The sequence below is a fragment of the Onychostruthus taczanowskii genome, unplaced genomic scaffold, assembly GCF_017590055.1.
Source record: "Onychostruthus taczanowskii isolate IOZ18803 unplaced genomic scaffold, ASM1759005v1 scaffold16, whole genome shotgun sequence".
NCBI lineage: Eukaryota > Metazoa > Chordata > Aves > Passeriformes > Passeridae > Onychostruthus > Onychostruthus taczanowskii.
In genome coordinates this window covers 9,615,306-9,634,233 of record NW_024498795.1, presented here as the reverse complement: position 1 = coordinate 9,634,233, position 18,928 = coordinate 9,615,306, and the positions used below count along the sequence as shown (strand labels likewise).

Genomic DNA, 18,928 nt, shown 5'->3' with positions numbered 1-18,928 from the left:
ACACGCAGGCAAAATCCTCATCTGTCAAATATGGCCAGATCAGTGAACTGGAAGCAACAGTGCCTGACTTTCCTCTGGCTTTGTGAGTGTGAGTGACCCTGTGACTTTTTATTAAGCCATATGATTACACACTGCAGGCATACAAGTGAAAGAATGCCCAGGGAGGTATGTGGTTGTGGCACGTGAATTCCCTCACTGGTCGTTTACAAACCATAAAGAAAAGTTGACAAATTCCTAAAGCTTAGAATTAATTTCTTTTTGTAGGGGCTTAAGGTTTCTGTGGATATAGCACACCACCAGGCTGATACCAGACATTGTTTTGGTGCTTGTTATTAGAGATATAAACAATGGCCTGGATTTATTCAGAGACAAGGACTAAAATTACTCCATCTGTGCAGTGTTAATGAACAAATGCTATTTCTGAACTATCGCAAAATTCTGAGCCATGAATTTTGATCATGTTTGAACAGTTATTTATAGGCACAAACTCCCCTGTATTTTTTAAAATCCTTCTCAGAAAAAGCTTTGTATCTTAGAGTTTTCATTTTTGCTGCAACCCATTCGCAATGCTTTTATCAGTCATACACTCCTAAAACTCCCTAGTTATATGTAATCAAAGGTGAAGAAAGAATCTATAACTTCTTACTCTGCAAAATACTACAAAAAGTGCACCACAAGAAAACAGTTAAATGGATCCTGTTCAGCTGTTTCCAGGCCACTCATCAAGGAAAAAAAAACCCCTATTTTACAAATATGTTTTTAAACATATTTTTCCCCCTCATCTTTTTTTGGTATAGCAGATTTCATTACTGCACGGCAGAATGGTTCATCCATTCCTAGTCCACAAATTCCTAGACTTTATTCTTACACCTGGAATCATGCTTAGGAGCTAGATTGTTGTAACTGCATGGAAGAGGTATCCTAACCCAGTCACAGCTCATATACCCTACAAAAGTACCTGCCTTCATTGAGGGGGCCCCCTGGTAATTTTTATCCCTCCTTTCCTGGCAGCCCTTGACCTAAGGGGTGTGGGGAAGGCTGCAGGATCACAGTGCCTTGGTGTGCACTGGACCTCCCTCGGGACATGAGGGACTGTTCCCTACTGACAGCTCAGCAGGGAGGTGGGGAGGTGATGGTGAGGAGTATCCTGACTATCTAGAGCATGAAGGTGGCCAAGATGGGTGTTTCTGTGGAGAACAGGCTCACAGTCTGTAATTCTGGCTGAGTTTGTCAAGGGAAAAGGGTCATTATCTTGCACAAGCTATTTAGTCTTCCACTTATCTATAGTATACCGGTTCTATCTTCTGATTCCTTGGGAAGCTTCTCTTCATCAGCAGGGCTTTCAGCTCATTTATTTGAAATCTGCTTTCTAAAACACTACAAGTGTGCTTCACAACAAGTCAAAGACCATCTTCTCTGCTTTCAGCAATTCCATATTGTACCATAGCTTTGTATTATGCAATCAATAATTTAACAGGAAATTTCTACTTAAAAGACTATTAAAGTGAAGATATTAAGTTCTTAAACATTAACAAAAGGAAAAAAATGCACAATGATTAGGAAGATGAGATATTCTACCTTGGAGTCTAATTGATCCCTTCAATTCCCTTGCCTGTGGAGATGCCCAGAGCCCAAATCTCAGAGGAAAGAGTCAAACCCTGCCAGAAAGAGATCTCATCCTTCTGTCTACCATTTAGAAACTAGTCTTAGTTCTCATGCTTGAGATTTAGCATCCCCAAAGTGTATCATATTGGAAAGGAAGTTTCGCCCTTTCCTCATCCATTCTTTCCCAAAGTGAGTTGTGCATGAGGTGGTACAAATCAGTGACATTGATTGATGAAAGAGTTAATATTGGTGGCAATCTGGTAGAGGAAAACCAGTGGAGAGGCTTAGCTTGCCATCTGGAGCAGATAACTTTAAAACAGCCTGAGAAATGGGATTGAAGATGAAGTAACTGGAATAAGAAACACACTTCCTCACTTTTTCAGTGCAGCAATCTGGAGAAATTGCAGCTGAGCAACTTCTGGCAGCATCCCTGCACATCTGTAGCATTCATTGAAAAGAAGTAAACAGCCATCAGTGAGCTGGAAAGACTCTTTTCCTTACTGACCCCCTGCAGCAAATCTGTCCCAAGCTCAAAGGAGAAAAAATCCGATGTGTATTTTCCTAGGACTTGTCTGCATCTGTATTCATTATTCTTTAATATGTTAGTGTGTTATGCTTAGTATGTTTGGCTTACTATGACCAGTTAATGCTCTATTGAATAAAAAATACAGTAGCTTGACAAATTCTCAGAAATTAACTTATTTGAAAAGGAAGGACAGAAAAATTCAGAAAAAGGGGAAGTGGTGCAAGACAGTGAGTATTCAGTCATCTTTTCAAAAACTTCTTCCCCAAAATGACAATTTCTGGAGAATGCCTCCCTCCTTCCCTCTTTCTGCTGATCTCTTCCTTCCTTGAACCAAACTACAGGCTCTGGGAACAAGACAGCTAATAATAAACTCCTCAGCTGAACTCTAGGAAAGCAGCTTGGTCAAGGCTTTGCCTGCCAAATGCTGACCAGCACATGTTCCCAGCTGCCAGCAGTGACTGACTGCTAGCTACGTTTTTTAAACTAGTTATACTTTAGCCTTCTGCCCCTCAGAGCACATTTTGCTCCAAACAAGACCTCCCAATTCCAAATGATGGAGTCAAAGGTACTTGACTCATGGTCCATCTGCTGTGTCTCGTGTCTATGGAGCAGGGACTTCTCCAATCACAATATATTAACACAACTGCTCTTGCACTGTGACTCCTGAAACAAAAACCCCAGTGCTGTTTTTATCCCTGCCCACACCAAAAGACTGTACAGGAACAGTGCTGGCATTTCTACAGTGCCAGCCAGCAGGCAGACAGCACTTCTTTCAAAATTACCTTTTATATAGGTTTGTGTAATAAAACTTGGTTCTTGCCTGGGGATTCCCCCTTATTGCTTTCTTTTACCAGGAAGGACACAGGGCCAAGACAGCAGGCGTAACATTTCCTACTGGTCAGGCAGGAGCTCAGCTGCATCTTGGCCCAAAGAGCAACCTTTGGCGCTTCACTTGAAATGCTGACCCAGCTGTCCACTGAGTCTGGAGTCTTTAAAAGTCGTGCAGGTCACCTTTCTGTCTGGAGGAGCCCAGTGCCAGGTGAGGAAGCAGCCAGCCCTGCTGAAAGCATGAGGCTCCCACTCTCTCCAGAGGCTGCCTGGAAATGCAGCAGAGGCTGTAGAGGTGGGAACTCACTGAGTCAGGTTTTCTGATGAAGGGGAAATAAACCCTTTAAGGGACACAAAAGCATGAGCACCTACTGTCAAAGAGCATGTATGCTGGTGCAGGGATGTGTGGAAACCAAGCCAGCCTACCTCCTCCCTGAGCTGCCCCCTGATGCTGGGAAAGATGAGGAGGGTATGGGAGGAAGATTGGGCTCCAAAATAGTATGGACAAATGCAGCTCCTTGGATTGGCACCCTACTGAATTAGACAGCTCTCACCAGTGCCAATGCTATGGCTTCATGATCCCATTCCCCCTATAGTCAAGGCTCTTCTGTACTGCAGATATTTGGGATACCTTCCTGACCACAGCAATGTTATTTTCCAGAGGCATAAGGCACTTATGGGTGGTTCCTAAGAGTGGAACTACCCTGACTCCTCCTCTTGTGGTGAAATCTCGTCCTATCACGTCCAGGCTGCAAGTCCTCTCCTCCCTCCATGCTGCCCCACCAAGCACAACAGCACAAGCATTTCTGGAAATGGTCTGTTTTTCTAAGGGGAGAAATAACTCACCTTGGTAGCATCACAATATCCAGGAGAAAGAAAAAAATGACAGCAAGTTAGTAGGCAAAAATCCCATCATGTCACAACAGCGGACTTACTATTGGGACAGTAAGGATAATGTAGTACTCATGCCTCCCTAAAATCTTGTTCACTGCAAGAGTGCTGACCAGGGATAGCTAGGTAGAGGATGACACCAAAGGAACCTATTTTTATAGTTCTTAATGAATACCAATATTTTTTACTTATTTGGAGGTGACAGAAATGAAGAGTTAGTATTTCTTCCTATTTTTCAAGATTTGTTTTGCTTTTTTGCTATTCCAGAGCTTAATGCAGAACAACAACAACAACAACAAAAGGAAACAAACAAAAGGAAAACAACAAACAAAAAAGGAAAAAAAACCTGCATGCAGCCGTATGGAGGACTTTCCAAATCACAGATGCTGGCTCTGTGGTTGGCTGATCTATCCAAAATAAAGCTCAACAGCAGGGAGCAGTGGAGTAGTTCAGGGGGTAGAAAAGGTCATGCGAATGTGATCTCCACCTCCCAAACTCATCTCCTTATGCTGCCTCCCCCTGCTCCTTTTGGGATAGAAGGAATTTTTTACTTTTCATTTTTATTTTCAGCCTGCCTTTTCTATCCACTTGCCATCTGGGGTCATTGAAAGTGAGTCTTGCTGCAGCTGCTTTCCCAGGACAGGAAAAATGAGGTGAACTACTATTCTGATGGCTTATAGGTGAAAAGGCACCAGCAGCTGTGATGATGAGCCCGTTTGGCTGTGCCAAGACAGAGATGGCACTGTGGGAGCTCGGTGGCCACCATGTCACCTTCCCCTTGCCACAGGGACAGGCATTCTCCTGCCCTGGGTGAAACTGTTGATTGCAGAGACTGAAATGTCTTCCCAACAGAAAGAGATCACAAGAGCCTTGAACACAGGGGTCTTGTAGGCTGCTAACCCCTGTGCACAGATGCTGGTACGACCCTCCTCATGAGAAGGCCATTTTAGGTAAACAAACATTAAAAAAAAAGAGGAAAGTGGAAAAAGGAAAGAAAGTAAGCAATCTCATTTTAATAATTTTTGACATCAGAATGCATTCATACCATATACTTTTCCTTTCAGAGTAGTGCACAGCCTGTGTCGTGGCTCAGCTGCCGGTACAACTGAGCCATGTCTACAGGAGATGCCATGAAACCACTCTGGAGAAAACCTATAAACTCTGCTGCACATCTGTCTGGGGGCTGAAGCTGGGCAGAGGACATGTAAGAGGCATGGCCCCTTTTTTTCACAGCCAGCACATTAATTTCTCTTCAGGTGTGGGCTTCAATTTCCTAATGAAAGAACTGTTTTGGAAGCCTTATGTTTGCCAAGAAAATAAACCAAGTCTAAACATCACACCTTCCTCTGGGAGGACATTGGATGTGGATGATGGGACTTTACTTGTATGTTTCGATGCTGCGAGCAAGAAAGTTTTTCATTGCAAGTGTTTGATTTACCCTAAGCAAGCTGAAAGACTGCTTTTGGTAAGGTCACTTACCAAACCTCTTGTAGCCGAAGGACTGCACCTCCTCCTCCTCTGCAAAGTCGTCTGGAGAAAGAAAGACACAGCAGCAGATTATTACTACTACCACTGGAAAAAGATGAGAAAAAGTTTTTACAGGTGTATGTTCAAATAATGTAAGTTGACTTGGTTTGTTAGGCAAGCTAACAACCATCCCCTCTGCTGCTCCTATCCCACCTCTGTCTCCAATTGCAGAAGGCAGTTCAGAGCCTTTCCCCCAGTGAGAATCCCCAGCAGAACTCCAGATTACAAACGGTGCAGGTTTATCACCTGGCAGCCATTCTGAGGCCTGCTTGGCAGCTAAGTGCAGACCAGAGCAGATATGTCCCCCATCACAATGACAGCCACAAGTGTCACCAGTGTGCCACCTGATAAAGCTTGCCTGGGCCACAGGAGTCAGAGGGGATGGTTGTCCATCTGTCCACCACCTCCCATGCACACTAGCTTGGCCTGAAAATCTCAGATCCGATAAAACATGGGAAACAGAAATGAGAAACTCGGATGAGAAAAATAAAAACTGAGATGGTGAAGATTGTGAAAGGTTTAGAGGGGAATGGCTGAGGTCACTTTGTTTGTTCAGCCTGAAGAAAAGGAGACTGAGGGAACACCTCACGACAATCTACAACTTCCTCGTGAGGGGAAGTGGAGGGCTGAACACTGATAATGGGAGCCGAGGGAAGGGAAGTTGTGGGGAGGTTTAGGTTGGCTCTTAGGAGAATATCAGGCTCCCCAGGGAAGTGGTCACAGCACCAGCCAGCCTGAGTTCTAGAAGAGTTAGGACAATGTGTTCATATACACGGTGTGATTCTTGGGGCTGGCCTGTGCAGGGACAGGAGTTGGATTTGATGATCCTTGAGGGTCACTTCCAACTCAGGGTATTCTATCATTTGATGATTCCATCCTGCCTTTTGTTCTCATCTTTACAAGGAAGCAGTAATATGCTAATAATCACAAGGTTATTTTCTCTCCATTTCCTTCCGTCAGCAAAGGAAAAGGCTGGCCTCAGCAAAAAAAATACACCCATGACTTTTTTTAAAAAAAGAATATGTTTGTGTTCATGTGTTCAGCCTCCTTCCACCAAGCAACCCTTCATTCTGCTGAGCCAGGAAAGGCAAAAGCTCTGCCTTGTCACCAGCACCAGCCTCTGCATCAACTGCTGGGAGGGCAGCACAGCCCAGGCTGGTCTTCTCCCGCCTCTGTATTTCCCAGAGGGAACATTTAATGCCTGGTGGAGGAAAAGCAAGCTGAAAGCAGATAAATACATGTGATGGAGTGAGAAGTCTGTCTTTAGTTAGATCTTTTTTGCCCACAGACTTACTGCACATGATTGGGATGCTCTACATCACAAATTTGGGCTAACTGGTGCCACAGCTAACTTGGGACAGCACACATCCCTGGGGGGATGAATACAAAGGCAAAGATACAGTCTGCATCCAGGCTCAACAAAGCCTAAAGGATTTGCGTGCATGTCTCCAGCAGGAAATCTGACTTGTTCTTCCTTCTGACCTGTGAAGTGCCACACACAGAAGTCTCTGAAGGAGACTTTGCCTGAAGCAGCAGCAGAGTCCATGAAATGCATAATTTTGCAGAACATCACCCTTTACTCAGACAGCACAATTGATTAAACAGCTAAAAACATTCTTCACCAGGTAAGACATTTTGCTTACTGCCAGCAGTGCTCCTGTCCATATCTTTAGCTAAATCCCCAGTTCAGATGTGCACTTAAGAAGTGAAAGAGTCAGCAGATGCTCTTAGGCAAAACAAACACATCCTTGTTTTAAAGACAGACAGAAACCTTCAAAAAACCAAGCCAAACAAACCCTCACAATTGTCCCAAATGTTATCTGAAGACAAGGCCCCCCAACCAAACATGACAAATACCAATAAACCATAAACAGTCAAAAACCAACCTCTCATCCCAGCAGTGAGCTACTCAGGAAAGATCTTCCCCTGTTGCACAAAAGATAAAATGCTGCACAAAATAAGATAACAGCTCCAGAGACCTTAGCTTCCTGCCCACTCCTGCTATCAGGCTGCAACAGAATCACCTCCTTTGTTTCTCAGGAGTGTAACGTGACTTATCCGATCAGGAGCTGATGTGTACAGCCAGGCCACCTTTAAATCCTGCAGCTTCATCCCACACCACATCTCCAAGTCCATCCTCCCAGGCTGATAGCCCCTTCCCTAGTTTTCTTGTTTTTCATGCTTAAACCAACAACATTGGCTTTTACAGTTTTAATCACATTTTTGTTTCTTTGGCCATTTCATCATATGCAACATGTTTATATATGCACATATTATACATTTCTATACACACATACACTTTTAAATATATATCTATATGCTTTTCAGTATTTGCAATGCTGCATGTTATTCTTTCTAGGGATGGGCTTTTTCCTTAAGCTTTGGTTACATTATAATTATTCATTCACCTCCTAATTTTGAAGAGCACTTGTGATATTTGAAACAAAGAAGTGGAGATGGGCAAGGACAGTTATGTTAAGTGGTGATTTGTCTTCCTGATCAGTAAAATCTCAAACATCATCTCTGTGAGTTGATCTTGTAAGGGGCAGTCAATGTAATTTTAGGATAAGTCTATAAAAATTATTTAACAGACAATGTTCTTTCAGTCACATCTGAATCTCTGCTGAAGTCATGTGCAAATATAGTACTTTAAAATAGTAACTGTAATGTAACAAGTTTAAGGAAAAAAAAAAGATGGAGGAAATTAATGAAGCAAGCTTAGACTAAACATTCAGAAATTACAGCACTTTGGAAAAAGAGACTAAGATGGGTTGAAAGTCCGACCTCAGAAGAAGTCTATGTTTGAAATATTAAAAATTAAGTTGACAAACAAGCCTATAAATTTTAATCCAAAAGCAAAACCCTGCACCCAGCCTGCTCCTCCCATGTCTGTTGGGCAGTACTGTCTGCACTGGAGGCAGCAGAAACTTGATCTTCAGCTCCCTGTTCCAGTGCTGGAAATATTAAAATTTTGTCACAAGTTCTACAAAAATCTCAGAGCTTCCAGATATCTTAAAATCAGCAAAATACAGGAGAACCTAAGTTTTCATTTAAAAGGTAACAGCTTTTCTAGCGAAAACTATGAAAATGTGATCTGTTATGAATTACAGAGGTTAAGAAAATATACACCAAGTAAGAAGTCAAATACTCTGAACAACTCCAGTGTGTTTTAATGACTTATGCTTTTAAAGACAATATCAGAAATTGTGGCAGAAATTAATGAGCTTTGAGCACCAGTGATTGATCTTAGAAATTGAAATTCTGCATTTTCACATCAGCGGTGCCCACACTTGAGTGAGGTTGGAGTGGTTTGTTGGACATTGTGAAAGCCTTAAGTTAGAAATATTTTTCTTTAGTTTAAATCCAGTCCTCAGTTACAAAGGGGACTGGAATGAACACAGTATTTCTGTTACGCACACATGCATTAATATGCAGGCAAGGCTTATTTTTATAGGTGAAAAATGTGAAGGGCAGACTCCTCCTTGAAGCAGACAATCAAGTAGAATTTGTTGTTATGTCCTGGTGACAAGAATTAACTCTTTAGTATGGGGAAGACCAGCCCTAACTCAATTATAAGACACTCAGCTGTGAACCAAAATCCAGAATAAGAAAGATGAAGAAAAATCAAAAGCTTGACTCTTATTCCACTGACTTGTACAGAACTCTGGCAGCAGGAAGGTCCATAAAAGAGGTGAACTTTGGGCAGAACAGAAACATATGTGAGCAACCAGTTATATTTAACCATGTAAGGGAAGGGCCACCAGAGATCTCCTGTTTTATTGAGTTTACAAGAGCTTCATTGGATGCTAGAACAGATTGTCATGGGGAGCTTACAGCAAACTGCTACAAATCACTGTCTCACTCTGGCTGAACAGCAGTACATCAAATGTGTTAAGGAGTCACTGCAAAAGTAAGAGTTGTGGTCCAAAAAAGTGAAAAAAACCCCCCCTTTGAGATATTTTGGCAATATCCATGCCCCATTGAACACCAATGCCAAATTCCACTTGCCCTCCAGCTATAAACTATTACTGCAACACCTCTAGTAAATACAGTTGTAGAGTTAAATAAGTTACAGTACAATGCTTCAAGGGAGTGGGAATCATGAAAAAGCAGTTCAGCTGGGGATTAGCGCAGCGAACAGAGGGAATTCATTTAATCTAAAACAAATTAGACTCTCATTTGATTAATTTGCTAGTGGCAAAGCAAATCTGTGGAGTAGAACTGTTTAATTTCTTGTTCTTAAACCTTAAATAAATTAATCATGGATCACTTATGAGTCACTCTGAGGTCAAGTAAGAAAGAGCTGGCCTGGAGCCAAAATGGATGCTAAATTTGCCCCTGAGACAATACAGGGCATAAAACCACAGCACCAGATCTGAGGAGCCTTTTGTGCAAGGTGATTTTAGAGAAGTTGTTTCCATTTTAGCCCCTTCCTTTCATGGGTGTCATTGTTGGCATGTGTAAGGTGTTAAAGAAAGCTGCTAATGTACGTGTCCAGCTGTCTCCTTTTAACAGTACACCTTGCTCAGCCATTTAAACCTAATTAACTAACAAGGCAAACAAGACCTCAGAACCATTAAGAGATGCTGGGTCATATGGTGGCTGCAGACACGTGGTATCCAATAATTTAGAGAGCACTTGTGTGCTGCAAACATGGATCCAAAGTCCTTATTTAAAAACCTCACCTGAAGTCTTACATAAAGAAAACAAACCAATATTCTACATTGATTTCAAAATCTGGGAAAATCTATTCCAGGAGAGAATGAGGCATTTGGGCTGAAAATTGTCATGCCAAGTTTCACCTCAGATTTTAGAAATTCCTTTATAACCCCCTGAAAACTCAAATTACAGTACATTAGGACTTACCCCTAAGTACCAGGCTGGGAACTCAGACTGTAAGATTAATTTGTAGCAAAAATGACATCCAGTGTAAGAGTTCCCTCTAAAATCAATCTCTCTTTCAAAGGGCTTTAATAATGAGAGGTCTGCCTTTCCTGCTGACTCAATGGGAGCTCTAGAGCTATATCTCAGTGCAACTCTGTAAAGCTTATTCTAATATTATCAAGGAGAGATTTTTACTTGTACCTTTTGGAAAGAAGCTGTGCCCATTAGTTGAAAATCACAATATTCCACTCTTTAACCCATCAGCACGGATGAAGAACTCTACTCAGAACTGTGTAACAAGTGCCTCTCCTTCATGACAGACCACTTGCAGTGTCAAAAAGCTGCTTCTGCCTGCTCTCTCCATCTCAGCACTTTCACTGAATGGCAAAACTCGTCCACTTGTGAGGTTTCTGTAATATTAACAAGTGTTCAGGCAGACAAGAACAGCAACACCAATATCTTTCTCATATCACATTTCAAAAGCTTTTTGAGCTGCCACCAGATTTATATGCATTTCTGCTCACTGTTAACTGGGTCTACATTCAAAGTGCTGACCTAGAGGTGAAATGGAGCCAGCAGAAGCACAGCAAGCAGCTGTGGCCTTCAGATGTTGATGACTTCATCAGTCTAATTGGTTTCCACTGGTTTTCATAGCTTTTATTCTGGACAGTCTCCTGCTTGTGCTAATGGGCTGCTCATTCCCAGTTCTCTTCACAGATGCTTTATTTCACTTGTTCTCTTGTTCTGCCTTTCTCCACTGCTTTTTCTTTATAGGCCCTTTTCATAGTCAAGTCTCTCTCTCTGCCTCGATTTTGATAAGCCCTCCCTCACAAAATCCTACCCCACACTTAAAGCACTTCCTGATTGACAGGATCCCAAGCTGACATGCCACACTAACAGTCACTCTTGTTGGCTGAGTGTGTTGTGCCCATATTATCCAACCCTTCCTTTGTCTGGCTTGTCACGCAGCAAACTCCTTTGGACAGGGATTACACAGATTCTGCACTTGCAGAGTACCTGGTCTTTAGGACAGCCATGGCAGAGGTTCAGCTGAGGCAGTCCTGGAAGAGAGACCACTTCCCTGCATCCCAGAGCATCCTCTGGGATTCTGTTTGAGCTTGGATTCTGGCAGCAAAACTGAGGCTTTTCCTCAGCTCTGTCCAACTGAGACTGCTGACTTGGGAATTTATCTGCTTATCTTAGTGACTGAAAGAGGCAATGTCCTAGATCAGAGATCCTCCCTTGGTACTATCCTATGACTTGGATGGTGTCTCCCATCACATAACACATGCATAAAACAAACAAAACCAATACTCGTGACAAATGGGTGCACTTTAGTATCTTGGTCTTCATCTATTCCCCTACTGCTGTGCTCAAAAAATGTGAGCACTTACATTAGGAACATACACAAAAAGACAGAAGATTGTGAAATTTAGAGCTATAACAACAATCACTCTAGTTTTGCTTTTTAGGCAAGATGAAGACAGTAAACTGGGAGTTTTGAACAAAACTTATTAGCCCATAAGTGCCCCATTACCGTACTGGGGTCAGGAGCAGCTGCATGGTGTGGAGGACCAACCTTAGAAGTTAAAAGTTTAAATCATATCGTATTTCAGAATAATGATTTAAGAGCAAACAGATATGTTCTCATTAGTGCACTGAAAAATCGTGCCTCCCTGTCAGTATGTCAGAGGAGGCAATTAACAGCAGTATTAAAATGGCATGCACATTCCTAACAACACATGTCTCTATTACCTCCCATAACTCATTCACTTTGTTCCCCAGTGATGTCCCAGTCTGCACCTTAAATTTATGCACCAAAAGGGATTGCAGTTTTAGGTGGAAGCGGTCATACTCCAAAGACAATTCATCTTAGGCTGCTTCTTCACTTGCACAGACCACACTCACATTATGAGGAGGATCAGGTTCACTTTCCATGCCTTGTAAAAAGTGTCTTTATTTTGCTTTCCAAGGGGGAGGGCTGGAAGGAGACATTCTCTGTTCTGACATACAGAACCTCAGGATAAGGAAGGTTTTGTGAAGCTGAAGATAACTGGGTATGCATCCTTTGCAGTACTGAGCTGCTTTCATCCTTGACATTTGTCCCAGCTCTCTTTATTTTACTGTTTTATCTCTGCAAGGCCTGATCAGCTCTATCTCTCTGCAAGATTACCTTTCCCTCCTTATCCCAGCAGCCAGAAGTGTCTGAACCTCTGAACACAACAGTCTTTCAGTGTGGATCTAAGTAAACTGTTTAGTGGTTGTGACAAAAAAAAGGGCTCTGTTCAGCCCTCAGCTGCAGAAAAATCAGTCTAAAATGAATCTATGTTATCCAAAGTAGGAGAAAAAGGAGTCACAGGAGATTTTAAACAACTCCCTTCTTCATAGGGAGGTGTGTCTCTGCAATTCTTAGTACTGTGTGGCTGGGAAAAGTAGAATTGAAGCAATAACAAACAATTACAAGTTTTTCCTGAAAACGCTCCTGTTATAAATCACTTATATGCTAATTCTGCCCAATATCCTTTGGGGTTGTATAGTAATATGTGTGCAAGAACCGATTTCTCTTATAATTTCATAGCTTTGCTTTCCTCTGTATTAATAAGAACATATTTTGACACACACTTGCATCTTTCTAATCTATATCTTAAAAATCCTCTGTGCTACCAATCAATTCAGGACACACACTGACTGTATAGTAGCATTGCTCAGGATTTGTTCTGCGTTTTATCACACATTTATTATAACTGCTTGTGCCTTTGAACTTCTGCTGTAGGGTCCTGTGACATGTCCAACACACACCACTCAGACCTCCTGCACATGTTTCATGTTTATGTCACTATATTCATAGAAGCTTTGTTATAAATGGACTAAGGAAAGGTTACTGGATCACTCCGCTTCTAATCCTTGGTTTTCAGATGCTTTCTGGCTTCTGCAAAATGCTCTGGACTGGATTTTTAAAAAATTCTTGGTTTGAAGTTTCTATCTAGGAAAGACTTATTTGCAGATGATTGTTCATTTGATTTTGTGTACACAAAGAAGAGAGAGAGAAAAAGTATTTTCTCCAGTATTACAAAATTATAACTTTTATTTCTTTATTCTTTGAAATTAGCAATGGGATCAAAACTGAGAGAAAGACAAAACCTGCCAAGAAGGTAACCATCATATAAATAGATTATTTAAAATTTTTCAAGGTAGTCAAGAAAGAACAAGTGAACTTGCATACACAGTCAGCTTTTGCTATTGCAGGCATTATTTGCAAATTACATCCAGGCTCTAAGTCCCTCAGAAGGGACAATTTTAGCAATACAGGCTGATATGTTAGTTAATTGTCTGCTAAAGTGTTCAGTGTGTAAGGCAAAGTTGGGCTGAACTGAACTGGCGTGTCCAGTGAGAGCTCGGCGTGCTCTCGCACGGTGCACGGAGCGCGCCGAGCGCCTCTGAGGAAGAGGGGCCAAGGCTGAACAAGGCAGGCGTGCAGGTCAGGCTGATCCCGAGGCACTGCGGGCTTCACTGCTCTGGTGGGACACAACCTGTTTCTCCTCCGTGCATCCTTTGGTATCAAAGGAGAGGAACGGCACGAGACAGAAAATATTTGGTCTTGTTCCAGCTCTCAAGCGCACCCCAGCACTCAAGCACAGGATCCCAGATGATTTGTCCTCCAGCACCATTGCTACACAAATGGTACACAGCAAGGTGCTTGTGATGGCAGAGAGGGAGGAGAAGGAGGAAGAGGAATGAAAAGAAGCAGCTAAGCTACTTTAAGTATCTTTAATTAAGAGCTTCTCTGTCATCCTGGAGCAACAGTCCCAAAATGACCACCTTGACTTTATCATTGCCTGATTCTGGGCATTAGTATTAAGTGGTTATCCAAACAGTATCCTTATTTCAGAGGAAAATACTTATCACCAGCACTGCCATGACAGTAGTGATTGCAGATACAGTTTAAAGTAGCAATTACAAAATATATTGCAGCTACATGGGAAGAAGCTCTCAGTTTTAACAATGCTTGTCCCTGTCTTAAATTAGGGCCAATGTTTTTGAACATGTGGTGGTGCTTGACTATGAGGAAGTTGTTTTCATTGGTTTCCCAGACAACGAGTACTCCTTCATGCCCCAATAAATAACTATAACTTAGAAGTATCATTTGATAAAGATATATCTGACCCTAAAGCAGACAAATCTCTATATAAATCACATGAATTATTGCTAAAAAATATGACAAAGTTTGTGAGCTCAGTGTTGTTTGCTGGAAAAAAACCTGCCAGCATATTGAACATAAACTTCAATTTGTTTTACTGATTTAAAACATAACACATTACAAACACCAGCAATGGAAAATATAATTTATTCCTTACAGATATTTAGTGATGTAATTATTTAGATATTCCTCCATTCTCTAGAGAGGGTAGATACAGAGAGACAGCTGCAATCAACAGATCTTTTTGTTTTTATTGAGAAATATGTGTAACTATACAAAGTTCTACAGTCCTACAATTATCACTACCATCAAGTTTAAAGAGAAAACATAAAAAGCCAAATCCATACCCAGAAAAGGAAATCACCAAGTCAAAGTTTGGTTTGACTCTCTGACTTCTCTAACACTGGCAGAAGTACTTCATGTGATGATTTGTTTGATGCTTTTCTTTTGCTATTAGCACAGTCATTCAAGTGTTCTTCTTTGCATGTTTTATTACTGATTTCTGTAACTCTCTGGGGAAAAGAAATAAAATGGCTGTGATCACTCTTAGGGAAGCCAAATGGTAAGGACTAGCACTCCCTCTTGATGGGGTGTGGGGCACGAGTGAGTGCTCCCAGGAGCAGGAATTACATCCTCCCTTTGAATGCTCTGCTTTGCAAAGAGCGGTGGAAGCGAAATGCAGGATGGAAGGAGACACAAGTTGCATTATATGTTATTCCCATCCCTGGTCCTTTGCATCCCACCTCTCCCCAAAACCCCCAAGAATGGAGTGTAAGGCTTTCAGTGGTAACAGGTTTGTTCTACCTACTACCAGATCCCCATTGTTGTGGTTTGTTCCTGCCCTTACACTTATGCTGATAATGATAAGCTGATGACAAATTTTTTGGCATGAGCAACCTATAAATAAAGAACATTGTAAATACATTATTTGTCATATGTTGCATGGCCCTGGAGAGGCATCATGCCACAGTGTCAGAAGTAACTTAAACAGTGTGTGAGCTTGCAAAATAAATGCCCCCACAAAAGTTTCCCCTCCCTTCAGGCAGCTACTCTGGCAAATGAATAAATGATCACATCATTCGGTGTCCTAGACTCTGGAAACTCAGTGTAACTATCATGATGTTTACTGGCCTCCTGGCATCTGGAATAAAACCCTGCAGTCCAAGAACAGGCACAGTGGTGCCCAAAAGCAATTTTCATATATGTCTTTTCCTTAAGCTTATTTTTGCCTCTGAAGAAAAACTGAATTCAACTCTCACAATGTCCCAACTAACTCCTAAACTTTCCATAATGTCCTTTGATGTTTTCATTGTAAGTATTCCCCAGTGTGTAAAGCCTCTGCCTTTTGCTGTAAGGCTATCAATTTTCATAAACAGAAGGCTTTCTTGCACCCCAGATATATCTTTACTAGGTTACAGAGGAGCAATTTGGCAATCTGCTTCTTTATTTCATTTTAAAGTATGTGATACCTCTCAGTCACAGCTATGTAGGACAGGGTCAAATGTTCCACCCATTTAAAACAAAAAGAGGAGGAAGGGAGGAAAAGAGAGAAAAAGGAAAAGAAACAAAGTTTAAGTTTGAACGGATGCAAAGTAAAGACCAAAAATTTTCCAGTCGGTGGATGCAGAGGAGAAATACGCCAAATACATTTCACAAGCCAGTTAAGCTTCTACTGGCACCTAATCACTGCCAGATGTTTAGAAGCAACACCAAGAACATCGCGAAACGCTGGCAAAAAATAAACAAATCAACCAGGGAGAAACACAACTCTTCTTCTCGGGGCACCGGCTAGGGGGAAGATAAAAGTTGGGTGCCGAGAGAAACCGTGCTGGGGGGAGAGCACACATGCCGCGACACGCTCACACTCTCCCAGGGACAGCCCGCTGCCGGACCGGGACTGACCCACACACGCCGAGCCGCGGCGCACACCCCGCACTCCGGGGTGGCGGTGACAGCCCCGCTCTGCCTCTCCCGGCACCGGCTGCCCGTGCCCTGCCCGCCACCTGCCCGCGCCGTGTCCCGCCAGCACCCTGCGGCTGGCTTCGGCTCATCCCGCGGGCACCGTCCCCAGAGCGCCCTGCCCGCAATGTCCGCTTGCAGGGACTGTGGGCGCTGCCCGTGCCCGCACAGCGTTCCCTGCCCGCGGTGCCCGGTGCACGTGTGCGGGCGGCGGGGCGCCCCGCTCCCGTCCGTCCCTACCTTTCATCTTGGCGCCGGGGCGGCTCTCATAGGACGGTCGGGGCGCGGCGGGGCTGCCGCCGGGAGCGGCGGGCGGCGGAGCGCTCCCTGCCTACAGCCGGGCCATGACCCGCCGCGGGCCCTGCTGCGCAGCCCCGGCCGCTGCCGCTCGCCCTCGCTCGCGGCCGGGGCCGGGCGGCGGGGGCGGGCTCGGGGTCCCGCCGGAGGATGGGGCTGGGGGTGTCGCGCCCCGTGGGTGTCACACCCCGTCCCGCCGCGTCCTGCGGGACCGCGGGGTTCCCGGGCTGCGGGTGGGCAGCCCGGGCTGTCGGCGGGGAGCAGCCCGGGACGGGAGTTACGAGGCACCCGTCAGTGAGCGGGGGAGCTCCAGCGGGATGTGGTGTTCCCGGCAGGAGAGCCGTCCTGGCTCTGCGCTCCCCACGCCCGTGCAGGCACCCGGGGGATTCCTCGTGAGAGTGATCTCTCCGGGCTCCCCACAGCAGCGTGCCTCACGCCGATGGAGGGATCCTGGAGCGGGGGCGCGTAGCTGACTGCTGGGAACAGGCTGCAGGATGTGCGAATTCACCCTGGTGCTGAATGAAGGGCCACGAGTAGTCCTGTTGGATTCAATGGGACTGCGTGCACTACAGGCACTGGAGAGTGTGTGTAAATATTTGTGGGATTAGGGATATACAGGCCAGTCATCTTTTATTTTTCTAGTTCTGGATGTTGCCAGGAATAAGAGATCGTTTCCAGGCTCCTGTTTTCATGAAAAGCATGGTTTGTTTTTCTGCAAAGCTACCAGTTTTTAGGCAATTGAAGACGGTGATAAATGTTTATGATCCAGCTTTGAGTGTTAACATCAGTGCTGATGAGGCACGGCAGGTGCAATGTGCCCCAGTTCGTTCCGGGGCGGAATGAAGTAGTGGAGGCACCAGAGAGTCCCTCCTGATGCAGTGAGAAGGTGCTCATAATTTTGCCTTTGCAGTTAGAGGTACCACAGACTGCTGAATGTAGGGATACCCAAAGAAATTATTGTACTACGTGGTCTTTCCAGAGGGTCTGTAGCTCCATTAGGGCCACAGTGTACCAGAAAGGTCATGGCTCAGGGTAACAGCATTAATTTAACACCAGGTCAAAAAGCATTGGAAACCTATCAAGTATGATCTCATATCAGCAAGGAATGGAGGATTAAATCCACCAAAAATAGTCATTCTAGAGCAAAAATGAATTAACAGGTTCAGAAATCTGAATTCCTTCAGTTGGTCTGATTGTTTGACATCAGCTTGAGCATGTTTTACTGACTTGGAGGCAGTACCTTTAGTTTGGGACTGATGAAAATATTGGAATACCAGCTGCAGTAGCCATTTGCTGCTTTAAAGCAGGGCTCAGATATCAAAGAGACTTGACTCAGCTTTTAGTTTACACTGTAGCAGTTGACTGGAATATCATGAGTAAAACACTTAAATCTGAATACAGTCATCAGGTAATTACTGGGTCCCTGTAGTGCTGTGTTGGATTAGGACTGCAGTGTGTATGAGACACACTCATACTTGGTGGTGTGAGGCTCCTAAGTTAATTTACAATTTTTATTTTACAGAATCAATAAAATTCTCTTTTCAAAACTGAAAGCCATCGAAACTCTGATCCAAAGCCCATGAGTATGTTTCCAAGAAGAAACCTTTCCATGACTTTTCATTGACTGTATGAAAGCAGTAAATGAAGCCCCATTTCTCCATGGGAGGGTACCTCTGTTTGAAAACACAGTGCAGAAGGAATACTTTGAAAAAAGATGGGGAAAGAAGAATATCACCTTAAACCTGTGTCATCAGATGATGTGCAAGGAGCAGGACTGTGCAGGAATTTAGAAAATTCCTCAAAAGCTGTAAAAGATAACACTTTCCTAATTTTTTATACAGTAACCTTAATGAACTGAAGGGTAGCAACCAAAGCTGCAGAGCCTGATGAGTGAATTGCTGCATCTGAGGAAAATATGTTCCTTATTAATTGAAAGAAAAATTATTAGTATTTTGAATTCATATAGAGCTTATAATTGATTCAGTAGGCCTGGGGTCTACCTTCATTCTTGTGACTTGAAAATATTTATTAATTTGTGAACACAGTGGGACACTTCATACTTCTAGAGTAAGCTTCCATATTGGCTTTTAATCATGTAAGTTGTATTCCACACTAGATTTCTTATACATATGTTAGGAATGTGCAAGAAAGTATAGGTAAAATTACGTTAATTTAAATGGCTGATGAGCTTGCTAACACTGCTATAAAAATCT

General features: G+C 43.3%; 1 protein-coding gene across 1 annotated transcript in view; it reads right to left on the bottom strand.

Moving 5' to 3' along the window:
• The window catches only part of COLEC12 (collectin subfamily member 12), a 95,970-nt gene extending 79,153 nt beyond the window's left edge, over positions 1 to 16,817 (bottom strand). The window contains exons 1-2 of the mRNA XM_041399352.1: positions 16,659 to 16,817; positions 5,330 to 5,380 (exon numbers count right to left, since the gene is read on the bottom strand). Of these exons, the coding sequence (XP_041255286.1) occupies positions 5,330 to 5,380; positions 16,659 to 16,665 (58 nt within the window). The 5' untranslated portion in view covers positions 16,666 to 16,817. The remainder of the gene's footprint in view (positions 1 to 5,329; positions 5,381 to 16,658) is intronic.
• Positions 16,818 to 18,928: the final 2,111 nt, after the last annotated feature.